General features: G+C 35.5%; 1 protein-coding gene across 6 annotated transcripts in view; it reads left to right on the forward strand.

Annotated features, from left to right (window-relative positions):
• The window catches only part of PDE10A (phosphodiesterase 10A), a 190777-nt gene that overhangs the window by 114559 nt on the left and 58148 nt on the right, over positions 1-18070 (forward strand). For all 6 annotated transcript variants that reach the window (XM_080588459.1, XM_080588456.1, XM_080588458.1 and 3 more), the window contains 2 exons: positions 8155-8275; positions 10573-10622. In XM_080588459.1, coding sequence (XP_080444585.1) covers positions 8155-8275; positions 10573-10622 — 171 coding nt within the window. The remainder of the gene's footprint in view (positions 1-8154; positions 8276-10572; positions 10623-18070) is intronic.

The raw sequence follows: 18070 nt of genomic DNA on the forward strand, positions 1-18070 counted from the left end.
TTCTTTGATGGTATTAGTGAAAACAGTGCATGCTGGAGACATGTTATTCTTTTGAGTTGGCAAAAATAACCCCTTTCCTCCATGAACTATAGCCAGGATTTTGTTCTACGTGCTGTTAAGTTTCCCATGATCACTATGTGCTCTTTTGTACCTCAGATTCTGAAGTTTAAAGAAAAATACTTCATGTTCCTGATACGATCACAGTGAAATTAGCTGTTGTTCATTTCACTTAATGACTTTCCATTCCATGTTTACTTGAACAATACTTCTAGTGAAGCTGCATTTTGGCAAGTACCTATGCTTTGTAAACTCTGGTGATGCCAACAGCAATTCACTTTGCAGGTTTGCCATATAAACACCAGAAAATTATTACCTAGCAAGTGACTAGCTCATTTACCGTACTTTATTCTTGGAAACAGGAATAATACTTTAATCCTCTCCTTTCCCGTTTTTGGACTTGGAGCTTTTGGCAGCTGCCTTGGCACCAGCTAGCACCCAGCACAGTGTGTCACTGACAGTTACAGAATTAGCGAGTATGTTTTCAGTGAACAGTTGCAATAATTGCATGCATCTCCACTGTGCAACTGATAACAAAAGTTTAGGCTTTTTATGATATATTGGCAAAGCAAGCTTGTTCTTTGTAGGATTTCCTTATTAAAGATGTGACAAAGCAAGTTCATTCTTTGTAGGATTTCCTTACTAAAGATTGTATATTTAAGCCTTTTTTTACTGTCCCAGAACTGAATACTGCAATGAATTAATCAAAAAGTTGGGAGAACTAGAACAAACATATACTCAGCCTTTAGATACAAATGGCATTGCACCCATTGTAATGAGAAGAAGATGCTTGTATAAGCTGATATTTTATTTTTAATAGGGAAAGTCTTGTGGATATTATGGTAGTGATGAGCAACAGTGGAAAGAAAATGAGGAAGATTATTTTTAATTTTGCACATGATGTTTCTAGAGTGTTCACAAGTCAACTATTAGGAGAGAATGTGATTTTATAAAAAGCTTTTTAAGAACAGGAGCTGTATTCAGCCCTGTCAAGTTAAAATTAAGCTGTTAATTGACATTATGCTATTGCATTATATAATCTAGAGGGGTGATATAATTAAGATATGCAGTTTTATGAGCTTTACAGTTAATCACAGCTTATATGGTTACTTCTATATAATCATAATGTTCTGTTCTTTTAAGCCAAGCCTTTGCTTTTTGTTATGTATTTTTCCTGTTACTAGTGAAGCAATATTTTGGTGTTACAATTTGATAATGGGGAAGGAGTTGATGGAAAGATTTGAATGGGATGCCTGCAAATGGGGGCTATTTGACAAGAAGTTTCTGCTAGTAAGGTGTTCACCATCTCTTAAGGGCTTGAAAATCAGCTACGTAAAAAGGCTGGGAAATATGTGCCTTCAATATCTGTGAACCCTTTCTGTGCATAGTGAGAGCTCTTTTGCATCTTTTGACATAATAACAGGGCCTTCCTGCCAACTGTCATTTCATATTTTCCCCTCTTTGGCTTTGTCATGAACGGCATTTGATGTGTGAATAAACAATTCATAAATACCTGTGTATGGTACTGCAGTGCTGAACTTTATTTACTGAGCAAGTTATAACCCATGTTCTCTCCAGTCAAAACAAGAAGAATAGACGTCAGACAAATGCGTGTAGAAGCAGCTTTCTCTGAGGCTATGTATAAGCATTAAAATTAATCACTTCAGCTAACTCTGCCCTTTATAGGTTCTTGCTTTCCAATGTCCAAGTTTAAACCAAACTGGTTACTCAAGCCAGTTCTAGTTACCTCTCATGGTTTTTTGGAGCTGAGAGATTTTGCTGAGCATCCTCTCCAAGTGCACTGCTCTTTTGAAAGCCAGTTCTGTACCGTAAGCTTGCTTACCACATTCTCTCTACTTTTATTTTTCAGTCTGAGGATTTGACATCCTTGGCTCAGCATTTCTACCTTGAAGAAAGCAAGCAATTTTATTCCCTTTCTGTGGTTTTCCTCTTCTTTTTTTGAATGAGGTCCAGACCCATATTTTAGTTCTTCACATGTGCAGTGTTTCACTTTTGTGAAATATGTTTCACTATTATTGGGCCGCAGTTATCTCTGCTAACCATGCCCCAAAGGAGAAATATCAGTTTCTACACAAGATGTGAACTAGCTGTCAGTGCACCTAAACAATGCAAAATCTTGCAGTTTGTGAAAGTGCCGGGCCTACAGAAGGTAGATGTACACATAAACATTCACATTAAAGATGTATACCACATAACTTGCATACATACAGCAATGACCTAAATAAAAGTATATGTCATTTTCCCAGCCTTATTAGTTGGCTTAATAAAATATTTTGTCTTTTTCTACAAATACTTCTTTCATTATACCCATTGATTATCAGAAATGCAGTAACAGTACTATAACTAAAATGAAATCAGTATTTCATTTCTCACACTTAAAAAAGTAAATAACTGTTGTGATACTTACATGACTGGCCTTTTTTTTTTTGTTTCTAAATTAGATGTCTGATACTTGTTAATTATTATAGTAAAGTACAGTAACATGTGGAATATTTTAAGTACTCTTTTAAGTACTCTTAAACAAGACGTCTCTTACAAGACTGCCAGTGCCTGCAAGGGACTGCATTTGGTCACCATTATGTTCCTCTCTGTGCATTCACTCCTTCCCTCCTTCCCTCCTACCTTCCGGTAAGGGGAGGGGGCAAGAATACAGTTCAAATTAAAAATATGTTTATTGTGTGGACAAATAAACTAATGGTCCCAAAGTTATTTAACTGATATACTGTTTGATATACTCAAAGAGTAAAAAAGTGTTGTTGTTAGATTTATCTATCTATTTATTTATTTATTTTTAATATAAAGCAGGTAGCAATTACATTGACAACTTACACATGTAAGACCAGTCTTTTTATGCTTCTGACACAGAATGAACATATCTAGCATAAAATAGTTCAGACCGATATCTCAGTCAAATGTCAAGGAAATGTTCAGATCATTAAGACTGCAAATGAATGCACTTTTTTATTTGAAGAGGTTTTTTTTTTTTGTTTTATCTCTTAAATTGTGGATTGGTTCCCTGATGACACTTCTGTTACTGAGACTTTAGTATTAAAGGAATGAAAACTTGCTCCTGGAACAAATTTTTGAGGAGCTGTTGTTTGGGGTTTAGCAGAATATTAGTTCCTATAGTAAGCTTCACAGAGAAAGAGGATAGTTGTCAGTGTAAAGAGAAGACTGAAGAAGTTTGGGTACAGATTCCAGTCACGTTTCAGATCTCACAACTTAAATGTTTGTAATGAAATCCAGTCCCTGCCTGAGGACATTGTCGTGTATGAGGCATTGTGCAGAACCTTCAAGTCTTTAACCTGTTATTGAGAGATTAATTAAGGTGGTTTGATGAAATACTAGCTGGTTATCTGAGGTGTTACCTGTGTAACCAAAGAGAGAATAGGCGTTTTATATTCCCATGCCTACATGCAAACTCCCTGGTCCAGGTACCTCTTTTGTTCTTAGTGATTTAGCACCCTTCAATGGCTATCGAGTCTCTGCTTTTCCCAACAGCAACTCCTGGAAGAGGATTAGGATCTTCTTACCTGAACAGGTTTTTTAGATATCGCATAACATTTATGACCTCAGTTTCAAAGTATCTTGGGACAGAGTAGCCTACACCCATTGATGCTGCAGGCCCTTTGGCACCTCTAGAGTGCCTTGCAAACAGATAGGGTGGCAGTGGATGCAGCATGCATATCATGAGCTTTTTCAGCACCTGCTGGTGTCCTCATTGTATGCTCAGTGTCCAGCCGGCCTGCATAGTGGTGAGGGTTAGGCCGTGTCCCTCATCTCTTTACTTCTTTTGCATATTGGGACCAGAGATTGGATGAGAAGCACTGATTATGAGGAGCTGTATTGATTTCCCATTGCTCTCTGCAATTCGGTCTAGTAATACTCATAAGGGTGGGCCTGGAGCCTTAAAAACATACAAGAAAATGTTTGCGTGACCAAGGATTGGTTCCTGCTTTCCCAGAAGTCAGGTTCCAAGGCATACCGATATGACAGGTCAATACCTTCTCCATTCTCCTGGGCAAAACAACTGTGCTCTCCTGCCCTATTGAGTCTGTAGCAAAACAGGACTTTACAGCCAACTCCCAGAAAGAAATACTCCTCTGGCTCTCATAGCCCTGTGGTCAGCTAGAGGTCTTCTGCATCAGTTGACAAAGAGCTCTGTCTTGTGATTCTCTCTGAAACCAGCCCAAGATACCCAAACTGCAGATGAAAAATAAGCAACATCAACTCTCTGTCTATGGCTAATTTTTCCCCATGTTTTGTGGCTTTTGCAGGGTTTTTCCTCATCCACATCCAGTGCAATTTTGCATCCCCAAAGTACATTTGGCCACCCCTTTACATGTTACATGGAAATCCAGCTGTTCTTTTGTTCTAACTCCTCCTAGCTTGTGATAACGTCATGTGCTATGAAGTCTGTAAAAGGAAATGTTTCTATTGCGGCAGCTTGTGGTTGTTGATTTGGAGAAAGTGTTCTCTAGTAGGAATAAGTATTATAAAGCAACTTCTAATTGCTATTTAAAAAACAGTTTAGGAAGTTACAGAGAAAACAGATAAACTTCTGGATTGTAATTGTACTTACTGACCCCGTGCTCTGTTACTGAAGCCTTCTTGTTGCAGCAGGAAGGGCTTTTTCTTTTCTGCAGTATCATGAAATGCCTTTGGCACAGCTTTTCTATAAGCATAAAAGCTTGTGCATTAATCTTCATTGCAGTTTGTCATAGATCAAATTTTCTTTATATATTAAATTGTGTGCTTGCCTTTTTTATGACATAATTATTCAGAGTGAATGCATTAAATTCATCTCACTCTATGATATTTCAGTATCTCTTTTCATGCAATAAAATATTTGTGATGTTCAGCCTTTTTGTTTAGACACAAGACGTGGCGTTATTCTTAGATCATCCGTCATTGCATGCTGTGTTCTGTTGCACCACAACCTTCTAAAGACAAATAACCGTAGAAATATTTTTTTATACAAATCCTCTAAAAACTTTCTCCTTTTTATTTATTTTTTTAAAATATGAATACTTATAACATGATTCCTCTCTTAATTATTAAATTATTAGTTTTTTCATAGCATTGTGATATATGCAACTATTAGAAACATGATGATGCCAGTAACATAGTGGTATGATAGTGTCAAACCATTTTCTAATTCACTTGAATTGTTTTAATGTAATGCCATCAAAATGCAGAAGTTTACACTAAATATACCAAAATACATGTAGACACTGAATTTTAGAAGGAAATCGGCAGCAATGGGAAGAATGGATTAATTAAAGGGAGTTGAGTGTTTAAAGTGCAAAATAAACTACCATAAGAAATTAAAAAAAAAAAAAGAATCTGATGACAAATAAATATTTTTTTTTTTCCACTGAGTGTGTTGAATTTTCCTTTTAGGAATTACTTTCCAAATTAAGTGTGACAGCAGATACATGCAGATCTGTGTTAGTAACTACATTGAATAGTGCTTGTACCATGGTTTGCTTATGACTTACTCAATGTTTAAATATATGGTTTCATAATGAGTATTGTGGCTTTTCAACCAAACATATTGTGGTTATCAACCTAAAACCAAATAAATAAACCTCTTTCACTGCACTGTTATAAAAATCAAAAACATTTCACAGCATGACAGAGTAATTCCTTGCTGGTGACTGATCTAAGTTGTAGAATTACTTAGTTTTGAAACTGGACAGAATTTGTCCATCTGGCCAGTTGTGGATTCACAAATTGTCAGTAATAGAAATCTCCCGTATTACAACCGTATGTATTATGAGGCTACTATCTTTTAGTAACATCAGTGTATGCAATAATTTTCCCTGCTTACAAAATGTTTGCAAGCATATGTTGTAGAGGTGAGGATAAAGGGCACAGAGCTTATTATGTAATTACTATGCACACAGAACTGCTGCTTGATTATGGTGAAAGTTATTATTATGCCACTGCTCTTATGCCAGTGGACTCATTTTGCTGATGCTTCCTGTTACTGTATTAGCTTTAACCTCTGAAGAGTTGATTTAAATCCTGACTGTGTATCACAGGTGAAAAGTATTCACTCCCAAGTTATGAGAAGGCATTTTCCCATATAATAAAGGTTTTATGCACTTGTTCTTGGTTACCTGTCTTGGATTTAGGATACACATACTGCACATACTTTTGCAGATGTGGATTAACAGATAGGAATAAAAGAGCTTCTCATTCAACATTTTCCTATTGCTTCTTACAGCTGTACCGTAAGTATAAAGCTGTTCATAAAAATTCCACTTTGATGAAACTATGCCATTGTTTTCTCCCTCTGAAGAAGTATACACTATTAAATGTGGGACACAGCAGAGGACAGTCAGTTGCAAATGGAAGCTTGCCAGCTGCCATACTGTGCTAATAATGGTAATGGCAATCCGTGTTATAAACTCAAGACTTACCCAAGCAGTAAATACATGTATGCAGTGTGACCTTATATCGCTGTCAAAATTTATAATAATCACATCAATTTGTAGAAAGAATTATTAAGTGTTAGGATTGTTATACAGTGAAAACATTTTGGACTCACTAGGTCTCAGATGTTCCAATATGTCCATCTGGACAATAGATTAATACAGCAGCATGTGTTAAGAAGGGGTCATGGCAGAGGTTGTATGTTCTCAGGAGCCATTTTTAGGTCCAGATTAAGATCTGCTTAATTTAAAGGAATTATGAATTGGCATTACCCAGCAAATACTTTGTTGATTTTTTTTTTTTTTTAATTTTGGTTTGAAGTGAAGAATCCAAGTGTAGCCTAAATATACAGCCATGGGCTCTGTATTCACAACATAGTGTGCTGTATGTAGAAATGCATGAAAGTAATAACAAAAATTATGTCATAGAATACTCTGTGTAGGTTATGTGCCTAATCCGTCAGTAAGAGTCACTTGTATGTGTGTACACAAAGATACAGACAGAGAAGATCTACAGAAATATGAAGCAGACTTACATGTGTGCACATGGAAGTGGGAGAGGTGGGTAGACTGTGATACTCTGAACTTTTGTGCCGTTTTCTGTAATACTGCTTACGTTAGTCTGCTCTATAATACATTTGGCTCTAACGTATGAATGAGCAAGAGAATAAGTCTTAGTCTTTCAAGCAAGGTTAATTTGTCTAAATATCACCAGCTTCATTTTTAGTGTGACAAAATTTACTGCATCACTGAGTTCAATAAGTCATTGACCATATTACTTTCTTCAGTCACCGCATTACCAGTTTTGGGCAGGGTAATGAATCTGTATTTACTGCCAAGTATTGCTTTCTGTGAAATTATTGTTTGTGATGCTGTTACGCTACATATGCACATTTACTGCCAGTTTTATCAGCCCTTCAGGACCGAGGAACTGGATAACCAAATACAGCTGGGCCCCTGAAGGAAGGCTGCTTCTCCTTTTTCATGAAATTCTAGCATGTGCTGCTGTTTCATTTCTCCTGTCTAAATATCTTAATTGTTTTGTAATCTCTTTCTTGCTCTGTCTACCACCTTCAATCAAGACAAATGCCTGTTAGCACAATGGCTAGCATGGTTTTGACTCATACAATATCTGTCCTTCATTCGGGTGCTGTTAATTGCTTCTGTATTCCAAAGATGGATCTACTCAAGCTACCGGCTCAAAGCTCAGGTGCTTTGCACATTTCTGACATTTGTTTCATGAGTTTGAGATGGAAGATACTGATAAAGGGAGCTAGTTGCCTCCTTTCCTATTGGAGAAGGAGCTTGAAAGAAAGGAGTTGAAGGTTGCTTACCTTCTAATTGTCACAGCTCTGAGTTTTTTCTTGAGACGTTGTTATGTGACCTTGGCCAAGTTTAGGCAATTAGTAATTGCTCACTGGTTTACTCAGTACATTTTGAACAAATGGCTAATGGAGCAGAGTGAAATGTTTCTTACTCGGCAGTGACCTAGTTCTTTAGGTAGCTGCAATAGGACGATTGATATTGACTTAGTATTGAATCTCAATGTATTATTTTTAATGAATTTGTATGTTGAAAACTGCCAAATACCTCTGAGTTACTCTAAAATGTTTTTCTTACTTTTTTGCTTCACTAGTATCAGGATACGAATATGCAAGGTGTAGTGTATGAATTGAACAGCTACATAGAACAACGCCTGGATACAGGAGGAGATAACCAACTACTTTTATATGAACTGAGCAGCATCATTAAAATAGGTAAGAAACAGATTCAGACGTCTCTGAGCTGTTGTTTAACATCATTGCACAGCACATTTGTTATGTGGTTTAATTTATAAAGACAGGTATTGAGGGCTAACAGTATATCCTTCAGATGTTGTGTCAGCATGAACTTCAGTACCTCAGTGAATACCTGACAGTACCTAAATGAGTTTCATCTTTGGAGAAAGCTCTGTATCCAACTGCAAAATTAGAACACCCTGTTAGGGGACCCTGCCTGAGCTGGGACATTGGACTAGATGATCACTAGAGGTCCCTTCCAACCAACTCCGTGATTCTGTTAAATGAATAATAGGTTATTCTGGTTATGATGGTTTTGCAACATCAATATTGAAAGTAAAAAGAAATTTATCAGTAATATCACTGCATACTTGCACCCCTTTTCAAACAAAACTGAGATGTTATTGACAGCATGTTTTAATCTAAAAAAGGGTAGATCTAAAATAGATATTAGGAAGAAATTATTTACTCAGAGGGTCGTGAGGCACTGGAACAGGTTGCCCAGAGAAGCTGTGGGTGCCCCATCCCTGAAAGTGTTCAAGGCCAGGTTGGATGGGGCTTTGGGCAACCTGGTCTAGTGGGAGGTGTCCCTGTCCATGGCAGGGGGGTTGGAACTGGATGATCTTTAAGGTCCCTTCCTACCCAACCTATTCTGGTGTTCTAGGTCTTCTGCATGATTTCAGATTGCATTCAGTTATATAAGCATTTTTTTCTGTCAGATTTAAGTAACATTTGTAGTAAAAAGACCAACAAAAACACGTGACCAAAACTTAAAGTAAAAAAAGGAAAAGAAAGAAAATATCCCCAATAACAATGTAAGTGTAATTTATATGTTGTATTTAATTATTTAGCCATAGTTGATATACTCAGACTTCTATAGGAAGAATAGGTAGCTATGCTCAACATAGCTTTCAAGCAGCTCTTTAGAAAGGTTTCCCCGTTACTGGTACATCACTGTTTTGTAACAATGAATAATTGTTCTGATTTAAATACTTGATGTTTTGAAAGGACCACTTCTGTTTACTGTATTTGCTTAAGTGGTTATTTGGATACTGATGTTGAGCTCACAGCAAATCGGAACTGGGTTTTATTTATACACAGCAAGTGGAAGAGACTGGGTCTGCTTATCTTTTACTTTTTTTTTTTCTTTCTTTCCTAAAGTGCTTGAGATTTTTTATATTTCTTTTATTGTGCTTTTTTTTACCACAGAGCTCAATGTGCTTATGTGCTGCAATTGAAGGATTTAAAATTTGAATGTAAATTACCATGTCCTAAACTCTCAGTATATTACAAAGTTGACAATGAGCAAATAACAGAGTAGGTTTTTTTTTCCTTCCGTCAAAGATATGCAGAAAGCCAACTGATTTGATCACACAGAAGTCTAATTACTCCCATGAAGTATACTAAGTGGATTCCTGTGTTCATTCATAAAAATAGTGTATCAGATAAGTACATGTACTGGTTAAAATGGTTATTAAGTGTTGAAAAGAAAGTTTTACTTAGGTTAAATATCAAGTCTGCTGTGTAAAGCAGAGTAAAAAAAAAAAAGGACCTCCTGCTCTTCTGAAACTGAGACTCTTCTGAGTATCTGAGAGAATACCTTTCTGATTCTGAGACTTTTCATTTCAGCTGTAAGTTCTGCTTGTTGGTTGAATTTTTGAAAGGTTGAGGAATTCAACTTTATCCGGTTTCATACAGCAATGTAAATCTGGCAAAAATTGGGCAAGTGCAAAATTTCTGGTGTGTGTCACTGTTTTTGGAATTGGACAGGTGCAGAAAATAGAAACTGTTTGTTTTGAAACACATTTTTATGGCAATATTTGCAACATTTCATTTTCCCATACTTTTCTGTCTTAAGGCAAGGATAAATATAGCTTACCATCTACAAACAGTGTTTATTTTACTCATGGAAATTATAATCTTATCTGACTGATCATACTGTAAATTCATGTTCTTATTTTACTTCTATACTCTCACATGAACCAATTTAAATTTACAGACATTAGGCCTTGGAATAGGAGCATGATGTGTAAAGAGGTTGTTTCTAATTATCTTTTAGACTGTAACAAATGACAGTGCTGTAAGCGAGTATTGTACTCTACCTCTAATTTTGTAGAATCTTGGAAGTTTCAAAGGACACAGTAATAGACTTTCACCTTTAGAATTGTAGATATTTGTCCTAAGTAGAATTGAATTTGTGGTTTCACCTCAGAGAACTCATATAAGTTCAATTCCCCCTCTGAGTACAATTATTTCTTTTATTATTGCTTTGGCAGCTACAAAAGCTGATGGATTTGCACTATATTTCCTGGGAGAATGCAATAATGTAAGTATTCTGGATTAAGATACTGCTTTTCTATACAGTTAGAAGTGCATTTTCCAATTTTACAATATTTTGAATTTATTTTGTACCTCATTTAGCAGGAAATATTACCTAAGTGCTAAATGCTAGCTGTCTGTTAGTTTTCTTTCTGTAAATTGGAAGTTTCTTGAACATAGTGGTAATTAAAAAATATATTTTCTGCATGTTGTGTCTTGGCCTTTTTTTTTTTTAATTTGACAGTAGGCAGCTGTTCTTTCTTTGACTGTATCAACTTAAGTTGTGATTTGGCTCCATTATAAATTATCTTTAGCAAACATGCAAAGTAATGTGAATTTGCTCTCAGCATAACCTGTTCTTTTCATCTGGTTATACTTCTGATTTTTAAAATAGTATCAGGTCTTCTGTTAACTGTCAGCTGCAACTTGACCATAAGATAATGTAAAGTTCAGGTGTAGATTTTGGTTAGCATGAGATAAATTGTACTTTTAAAATTCACAAATGAGATTAGTTTCTGGTTTAATAATTTGAATAGCAATGACTGCAATACTGTTTTGACACTTAACATTTAGAATTCCTTTTTTTTTTATATATATCCAAGTCAATTTGTACAGTTACCATTATACAAGATTTTGTAGTTACTTTAAATGGCTACAGAGAAGGAAATGCAGTTTATACTTCACTAAGTTCCATCAACTTAAAAATCACAAGTTGGCAGAAATTTTGTATCTTTCATTTGTTCAAGAAACAAATTAAACTCTTCTAACTGACTAGAGGGGAAAATATTTTTTTTCTCACTGATTTTGTTTCCTTACTTTACATAGCCAATTTACCTTTTTAGCCCATTAATCAATTCAAGAGCAAAGTCCATTAATCTTTGCTCTTTGTGAAATGATTGCTTTCAGAAAAAGGGAAAGAATGCCATTTTTGAAATAACAAAAAATGAATTGAAGAGGTACAAACCTGTAGGTGACTTAAGACCTGCCTGAGAATATTTTCAACTTGTTCAAATAGACTGTCTAATTAGAAGGCCCATATAGAAACTTCTTCAAAGTAAGAAATGGAAATGGGTTCCGTGTATTTTTTCATTTCAAGATTATTTAATATGATGACGATAACCAGCTGTATTCTTTAGAAATTAGTTTTGATCTCAGTTCTGTAAATACAAAGATAGTGTGTATTTTAACAACTGCTTTACTAAGGGAGATAGTTTAAGTAATGTATTCATCCTCTGCGTTAGTAGATGACATCATCTCATTAGTAGATGACTGTTCACTTTAATGCAAGCAGTCACTGAAGACAGGAACTTGTAGGAACTGAAACCATCAATTCTGAATGCACAGTACTGAACAGCTTCAGGGGCAGTAATTGCATGCCAACTAAGCAATAGGTACATCTCTATAAATGCTTTTTATAAATGCTTACATTACAGTAAAATTAACTTTACAGAATAAGACCTAGACAATTCTTACTATGGTGAGGTTTTTAAAGTTAGAGTTGTGTGGCATAAATGGGGCAAAAGGGACTCTTCCCAGTCTCCCTACCATGGGCAATTCCTGACCTTCTGCTTTGTGTGTGTTTTGTTTGTTTGTTTCTTTGTTTTTTCTTAGTAGCCTATCAAGCAGTTGAATGAATCTGCTTCCCAGTATAACTTTCCTGCATAAAGTTCCAACCACTAAAAACACACATTGACTCTATTAACCACTGCTATGTAACTGCATCTCCCAAAATGGAATGTTCCTGATGTAGTTTTTATAGGGACTGATCCCAAGTTCTTTGAAGTTAGTGTGAGATTTTCCATTCACATTAGTGGGCTTTGTGCCAGACCCATGTTTGTAGTCTGGTAACTAAATGGTAATGCATTAGCCTACTTTTTGTAGGAAATTGCCATTGAAAATTAATTTGGTTATCTTTGTCTCTTGAATATTTAATCTAAAGGATGTGTCCAAGATATTAACCATTGGTCAGCAAGTACTGGTAATGTATTTCTATTAAATAAGCCTCCGTTAAATGGGAATAAAAAGATTCCGCATAGCGTAAAGGCAGAAAGGGGCTAATTCTTTAAGCTGAAGTTAACTATTTTGTTTCAAAAATTACAAAACCCTGCAATTAGTGTAGACAAAGTAAAGCAAGTGCTGAACATGTATGGCCACATATTAAAGAACAGCTTCTATTATTATTTTTTTTTGCGTCAATTTTTGATGCTTGGTTTGAGATTTTAATTTCTCAAATCCAGAAAAATCTAAATGTTTCCATTTTAGCATTTGACTTTTTGTTTTTTAGATTAAAAAATATGCATAGATCTGCTTGTATTTATGCAGTCAGCAACCTTATGTACACCTGATGTGACAGTTATTTTCACCATGCTTTCTAACAAATAATTTGGGTCTGAATACTGCTTTTCTGGAGCGTGTGTAGATTTTATTTATTTATTTATTTATTTATTTATTTATTTATTTATTTATTTATTTATTTTTGAGAATTAAGTATTGAGAGGGGATTGTGTCAAAATGGAGGAAGCCTGATAATAAGTTAGATACCTACTTTCTCATGAATAGTTCTCTAGTGATATTTGTTCTGACTGAATTCTGTAAGGGACCATAGGATCAAAACCGGAGCTAAAGTATTAACTCTGCTTCATTTCAGCTCTCGCTGTCCATGTGTATAGGTACACTTGTGCCTGTTTAAAGAAATCCAAACTTGAGAATTTTGAGGTGCTAATCTAAGGAGCACCTTAGTGTTCCTTAATCTGTTCAGCTGGGGAACATTTTCGTAATATAAGATTTCCGTAACTGCTTTTAGCCTAAATGAAATAAGGAGTTTCTAGTTAAGATAAAAGTTAGCTTCCTTTCACAGAAATTGTAGGCATTTCAAGAATGAAAACAAGCAAATGATTACTGCATACTGTGTGCTATTATTTCTTAATATTGAGAGATTGCAAATACAATCATTGCAAATCTTTTTTCATGGGTTACTAAGAATTCTTTGTAAATCTTTATTTGGTGCAATTTTTAATATAGACAGCACTTCCCTATTATATTAGAGCCGAAAACATGTTTGTTTAATGTAAAGATAAGCTTGGCCTTTTTCTTTTTACAAAGCATAGGTGAGACATTTGCCGTTAAAGGAGGACCTTGCTTTATAGAGAGTTCCTTTGCCATTTAATAGGACAGGGTGTCTTGCTGAAGGTGTTTTAAGGACACTGCAGAATTCAACAGGAAAGTGTATCGTTACTTTGGACTTTTGTGAGTTTGTTAAAATACCTGATCACGTATTAGGTTTCTTTATAGCCTTGTTTTCTTTCTCTCTGTTGAAGGTAGAAACATACCTTGAGTCAGATAACAGCAGGATGAGGAAATTTCTAGCTGATGTGTCAGACTGAATGCCTTTGGGATCTTTAGCTGAGTGAATTTGCTTGAAATAGAAGGTGCTGCACCAATTACATGTTATAGGGCATTTATTTATGCAAGTGTTACTCAGAATTGGTGCTAGAATGAGTGTGGGTATTTCAGTAATTTTAGTGACTTTCTGGTTGTTCAGATTGCTTGGGAGTACTGGCACTTGGTGTGCTCCATGCTAAGTGATAGTTCGACTCTGCTGATAGTATGATTCAGCTTCTTAAATAATTGCCCCCAAGCAGGTAAGTACCACTCACATGTCCAACTCCTTGCTCCCCCCATAAAGTCTTTCTGTGTTTCAGAATCTGGTTTTGCATATGTTATGCATCTGGTAAAATAGAGAGCAAAATATGCAGGTGCTGGAAACAGCATAGCTTTCTCATCATGGTAAAAGGATCTGAACAGAACTGTGCTCACTACTTCTGGTTCTTGAATTCTATTACATTGTGCCACGTAGATGTACTCTTATGAATTATCTTTGTCCATGGCTTAGTGCACTTATGCAAATAAAATGATCTTAAGTTAGGTAACATTCATTTTGCAAATACTATATACTTGTAGACTGGAAACGCTTCTAAATCAAACAGAAATGCTCCACAATTCTTAAGGAAAGGCCATTACTTTGTTAGTTTTCTGTTTTATTACTGATGGGGATGAAAATATAGTTCATAGTTCTCATGTTATTACCTTAATTAAATATCATCTTTAAACACGACTTAAAGGATTTATTGAAATCTTAGTATTTGACAGGGTGTGTATGTAAATTAATGTGCCCAAGTACCATGCTAGCTGAGCATGGGTTTAAACTCATAAACTGATATCTTTACCAGGCAATATTTCTAAAATACTTTACACAGAGTTTCTAATGTATTACTATATTATCTCATTCTTCAGATGTTTCTTGTTTATCGTACTTACTTGTGTAATTCAACACAGGATCGCATTGATTCTTATGTAAAGCTGTGAGTTTGAATTTAATCGGCATACACTTAAAGTAGCTTTTACTAGTTTTTGTGCATGTTACTTAGCTTCTGAAACTGCAAATTGTGTTGACAAGCAGACTATCATTGCTTCAGGCAGAAGTTTCTTATGTTTTAAGAAATAATTATGTGGGGCCACAAATCCATGCACACACTCTGTGCTTCAGAGTGTATGTTATTAAACTACTGTAGAATTTCTAGTCATACAGAATGTTGTTGTTGCTTGACATACAGTGCCACCTAGTGAATTTATGGGGTGATGTGAATTATTAAGAGAATGAAAAAGAATCTACTCGTTGCTAACTGTCTCAAGTTTTGTGCCAACCTGACATACATGATTTTGAGTATGCAGACATCTTCTCTGAGATATGAGTCTTTTAAACATGTTTGTAGGTGAAACTCTTCTTACTTGCAAGCCAATTCAGAAAACTTTAATCTCTATCCTTGAGTTAGTTTTACCACTATGTAAACTTTGTATAGACATAGTGAAAGAAATCTGTTGCTTTCCTACTTGCCAGAGAATAGTGATGCTCAGCAGAGAGGAAAGGCTCTTGATCAATTACTGTTTAACAGTTAAATTTTGGGTTAATAAATTATCAAACTGGAAGAAAATGAGATGGGTAACTGTCAAGATAAGTCTTAATGAAGTTTTGGTCCTGTTTCATTTACTATTCAGGTAGGCAGACTGGTGCAATGGTCATGGTGAAAATACCACATGTAGAACACAGATCTAGACAGAGACTAGGTAATTTGTGGTTCACTATCAAAATGGCAGGTTATTTTGTGCAAATCCTCAAGCATTTATCCTGGATCTGGTTTCGCTCAGTATATTCATTAATGCATGGGTGAAAGAAGAATATAGGCTTATTAAACTTGCATCTGGCATGAAATTGGGAAGGACTGCAGATATGCTTATACAGGAAGATTAGAGTTCAAAATTATCATGAGAAAATGGTCTGAAGAAACCAGACAATAATTTGATGAGGACAAATGCCAGACTCTGCATGGATTGTATATCTGGGGGTAGTAGTATATGTAGGGTAGTTGATGACTTTGAGAAAGATTCTGAGAGTTGAAGTGAATCTGAAAGTAAACATAAGCCAACAATATAATTGGTATTGTAAAAGAGACATTGTGCTGTGTAGCAGAAGGCTAGTCTTCACAACAAGTAATTTTCCTGTTACTCTGTATGCTCGTTGTGGTTTCAGGTGGAAAAATACGTCTGGTTTAAGCACTTCACTTTAATTAAACAGTGGAAGGGCTGAAAAGAGCCCAAAAGAGAGCGGAGAGAATAGTCAGGAAACAGAAGAACTGTCATTGCAGTTCAACAACAACAACAACAACAAAAGTTGAAGGGTGAAGATATGCCTGGGTAAGGCAGAGAGGAAGAGAATTTTCTTTATATTTATGGTATATAGGGCAAGAAGTAGGGAGGTTGGATTGACATTAGGAAAGCTTCCTCAGTTGCATTTGTAATGAAACACTACAGTGTGTTGCTTGTGAAAGCTCAGGCACCTTCATCCTTGGAAGTCTTTTGAGAGCTGTTTGGACAAACATCTTTCAGAAAAATGCTTAGCTGACCATGCCTTAAAACAGATGAGGGTGGAAGAGAGGTGAGTCACTGTAGTTTTCCCTGTCAATAAGCTAGCGTAACTCTAGAGGTGTTTTTCAGTTTCATGAATCAACTGGAGAGTTTTCAGGAATTAAATGAAATTAACACCATTTAAAAGGATACAAATATTAAAAACAAAACAATTACTAGTTGTTTTACAGCATATAAATGCATTGTTTTCATTTCACAAATATCTAATATTTGTATCTTTTCCCAACATACTTGCATAGTATATAGTTTAAAAATGCAAATCTCTCAAGTACTCGGTTAGCTTTAAAGAAGGAAAGAAGAGATTGTTATTAAAATGATTAAAAATGGGCGTATTTTTTTCCTTTTATCCTTTGTGCGCTTCTTGCAGCAGAATTGCTGCACTTGTGCTTAAACCCAGGACACAATTGCTTATAGCTCTTTAAGATTTTAGCATGGTAACATTGGCTGCTATGTCAGTTTAGCCAGCTTACAAATCCAAGCTTTTTTTCCTGTGGATGCTTCCCAAATTTGTTTTGTTTTGTTGGTTTTCTTGGTCATAATTGGTTATTGTGGTAAGCTTTGTTTCTGCAAAAGCTGGTCTTAAGGAGCAGCCTTAATACCTATCTACAGTTAATTGTATCATCACTAAGCTGTGTGGTCTTATGTTTGCAGGCTGTCGCTTCCTTTTACTAAGAGGAAAAAATTGTTACTATCACTGAACAGTAAGGGATGTGAGCTGCAAATACCATTAAGCTCACTTAATGTCAACTTGCTGAATTTTAATTTCTCTTTATTTTTTTATTTTTTTTCCCAAGCATCAATTTGTATAGCAATGCTGGAGTATTAAGGCTTTCACTTGATGTCAATTGAATATTAAATCATTTTCCATTAAGCATTTTCAGGGCTGGTTTTATCTGCAAAACTCACTGTGAGAGTCACCTGTAGCTCCAAAACAGCTAGTTAATGGAATGCTTATGATGTGTGTACTTTAACCCTCATTCTTATCATTAAACTTGGTTCTTATCCAGACCTCTTTGCTGCAAAGATATCTTAGGAAAAAAAAAAAATGAAAAAAAAATTATGATTGGTATTTGTTATAAGAAATATTGTTGAAAGAGAAGAAACAACTGAGCAGTTTGGGAAATGCAAACAATACATGTTTGCAGTTCTGCAGTTCAAATCCCGACAAACCTTATATAGTTGGTTGAATGGTGCCTCACTTGTTTGGATTGGGATTTGATGTTCTGATGTATTCCCATAGGCTACATCCCAACAGCCACTAGAAGAATAACATTGCTTACATTTATAGTTGACCTCCTCATCAGAGGAGCCAAAGACTAAGACTAAAAGCACCTGAAAACTGTGGGTAGTTTCTTATCACTGAAGGAACATCTATCAGGAGAAGCTGATGGTATGTGTTATGAGACTTGGGCTGTTCCTCCTCATCTTTTCTTTTATTGGGATTTTAATCTTCTGTCTCTGTCAAGCATTACA

The sequence above is a fragment of the Anser brachyrhynchus genome, assembly GCF_964034855.1.
Source record: "Anser brachyrhynchus genome assembly, chromosome: 3".
Taxonomy (NCBI): Eukaryota; Metazoa; Chordata; class Aves; order Anseriformes; family Anatidae; genus Anser; species Anser brachyrhynchus.